Raw genomic sequence first — 3,111 nt, forward strand, 5'->3', positions numbered from 1 at the left:
CACACACAGAGGTTCCCTGGGGCAGTGCTCTGATGCCAGGGGGGGTCTGCAGAGCAGAGCTGAGCACAGGGCAGGTTGGATGAGGTCTGTGAGCACAGAGTGGGAGGTGAAGTGAGCAAAGAGTGGGAGGTGACATGATCACAGAGAAGCAGCTGCAGGGACAGCTCCAGGCAGCAGAAACACTGTCAGGCAGGGAGGAGCTGCTCCCAGAAATGCCCTGGCAGTGGGGATTTGGGACCTCCCTGACAATTCCCGACACCCACCCCCCGGTTTCTGCCACCCAGCACAGACTCTGCACCCAGAGTTACTGGGTTTCAGACTCAGTCTTCTCCTTGGCAGCCAAACCAGCAGTTAGGAGAAACCTCTGAGTGCCTCTCTGTCTGTTCCTGACCTTAAAGCTTTTGCTGCAGCATTTCCTGCTGTATCCCCTCCTGTCCTTGCTGCCTTTGTCCCACCATTACCTGGGGCTTTGAGCACGTCCATTGGTGGGGCTGGCACTGAGCTGACCATCACTTCAGAACCTCCATCTTTAGGACTGAGGTTTTCCAGGCAGCTCCTGCTGGGCTGCAGGCTGCACCCCATAATGGCACTGCTCTCCCAGGGACTCTTGTGCCCCAGAGAGGAGCCCCATGCAGGAGACATCTCGGCACAGAGACCGTGGCAATGCCACTCATCACCTGTGTGTGGGCAGCTGCACTGAGCCCTGTGTGTCCCTGACTGGGAGGAGGAGCTGATATCCTCCTTGGGTAGAATGAGACAGCAGGAGGGCTCTGGAGTTCTGCCCTGCAACACTGGATTCCTCAGCTCTCTGTGGGGTCCAGTTTCTTCTACAGGGAACATCAGGGTGTGATCACAGAGCGTCCAGCACAGGGCAGCTGAGACCAGGGCTGATGGACACAGCAGCTCTTCCCACTCTGCACTCAGGGGAAGGTTTCACTGGCACTGCAGCAGCAATGTCAGGGAGTTCTGACAGAAGAAACACCCATCAGCTCCTTCCTATCCACAGGGGATTTAGTCTGAGATCAGGCCATCCTTCTATTTACTGACTGCTGCCAGGCAGGACTGGGTTCTCCAGAGCCCATAGCTGACCCTCCTCCCAGCAGTTGCATGCTGGAGCCAGCACAAAGCAGACCTGCAAAAGGGACCTGACAAAAGGCTTCCTGAATACAGAGAGTCAATCTGAGTGTATTCCCTTAGAATTGGAAGAGGTTTTTGTAAAAAAAGAGTTCCCTGACTTCTCACTTTGCCTTTTCCTCCTTGGACAGGTCTCCACAGTTGACAGCAGCAGATGTCCAACAGCAGCTCCATCAGCCAGTTCCTCCTCCTGCCCTTTGCAGACACACGGGAGCTGCAGCTCCTGCACTTCTGCCTCTTCCTGGGCATCTACCTGGCTGCTCTCCTGGGCAATGGCCTCATCATCATCACCATAGCCTGTGACCACCATCTCCACACCCCCATGTACTTCTTCCTCCTCAACCTCTCCATGGTTGATCTTGGCTACATCTCTACAACTGGTCCCAAAGCCATGGCCAATTCCTTGTGGGACACCAGGGCAATCTCATTCTTGGGATGTGCTGCACAGGTCTTCTTCGTTTTCTTCTATGCTGGTGCAGAGTTGTCTCTTCTCACTGTCATGGCCTATGACCGCTACGTTGCCATCTGCCACCCCCTGCACTACGGGACCCTCCTGGGCAGCAGAGCTTGTGTCCACATGGCAGCAGCTGCCTGGGCCAGTGGGTTTCTCCATGCTGTGCTGCACACAGTCAGTACATTTTCCCTTCCCCTCTGCCATGGCAATGCCCTGGACCAGTTCTTCTGTGAAATCCCCCAGATCCTCAAGCTCTCCTGCTCAGATGCCTACCTCAGGGAGATTGGACTCATTGTGGTCAGTGTCTGTTTTGCTTTTGGCTGTTTTATGTTCATTGTGGTGTCCTATGTGCAGATCTTCAGGGCTGTGCTGAGGATCCCCTCGCAGCAGGGACGGCACAAAGCCTTTTCCACCTGCCTCCCTCACCTGGCCGTCATCTCCCTGTTTGTCAGCACTGTTTTCTTTGCCTACCTGAAGCCCCCCTCCATCTCCTCCCTATTTCTGGACCTGGTAGTGGCATTTCTTTACTCGGTGGTTCCACCAGCAGTGAATCCTCTTATCTACAGCATGAGGAACCAGGAGCTCAAGGATGCCCTGTGGAAACTGAGGACTGGATGTTTCTAAGCAGCAATAAACATCTTCTTCTTCAGCATATCATATGACTATTTTTTATTTAGTACATTTTTATTTGTTTGTCAGCACTGGTGTGATTGCCAACCCCCTCCATCTCTTCTCTATATGTGGACCTTGTAGTAATATTTCTTTACTCAGTTGTTCCACCAGCAGTTCATCCCTTTATCTACAGCATGAGGAACCAGGCGCTCAAGGATGCCGTGTGGAAACGGATGACTGGGTGTTTCTAAGTAGCAATGAACTGCTCACCTTTTTCTGCATGTCACTGACCGTTTAACTCACGTTAGGACCAGACTCTATTAAGCAGGTTATGATAATATTTTTTCTCTTAGATTGTCTTTGTTATAATTACATGGTGCACATCCATCCTATTCCCTACGCAGAATCTCTATGCCTTCTCTGCACAAGACACTGTGAAATGACAATATATGCACACTTAGCAGCATGTCTGCCTCCAAAGGGACACAATTTTACCATCTTTGTTTATTGGGTTTTTTTTTAGTTTAAAAAAAAATACAAGCACCTCTTCATCTCCTGAATCACTCTTCCGCTTGTCTGGAACAGCAATGCTTTCCCACCAGGACAGAATGGGAATTGCCAGGATTGATTCTCAGGGCAGCAGAAGAAATACTCAGCTTCCCCTCTACCTGTCTTAACACTAGTTTGTCTCTTTCATCTCCCTGATCATTCAGGTGTTTCCATCTCTTCTGATAATGTGGCCATGCCTAAGGACAGCTTTTCAGCAGACTAGATGGACGTATCCTCACTACATTACACCTCTACTCCTCTTTGATCGTTCACATGCTGCTCAGTCTCTGGTTCATGCTTTGAGATTCAGAGAGATATAAAATGTCCCATCTTTCATCAGTCTAATGAACTGATGTGTCAGG

General features: G+C 50.9%; 1 protein-coding gene across 1 annotated transcript; it reads left to right on the forward strand.

The window, feature by feature from the left end:
- Positions 1-1,288: 1,288 nt before the first annotated feature.
- Positions 1,289-2,212, forward strand: LOC311198586 (olfactory receptor 14A16-like; the record flags this gene model as incomplete). The annotated part of the gene is made up of 1 exon (XM_084272564.1): positions 1,289-2,212. One exon carries the CDS (start codon positions 1,289-1,291, stop codon positions 2,210-2,212), a length of 924 nt encoding a protein of 307 aa, XP_084128690.1.
- Positions 2,213-3,111: the final 899 nt, after the last annotated feature.

Source organism: Gallinula chloropus (assembly GCF_964237585.1).
Source record: "Gallinula chloropus genome assembly, chromosome: 18".
Lineage (NCBI taxonomy): Eukaryota > Metazoa > Chordata > Aves > Gruiformes > Rallidae > Gallinula > Gallinula chloropus.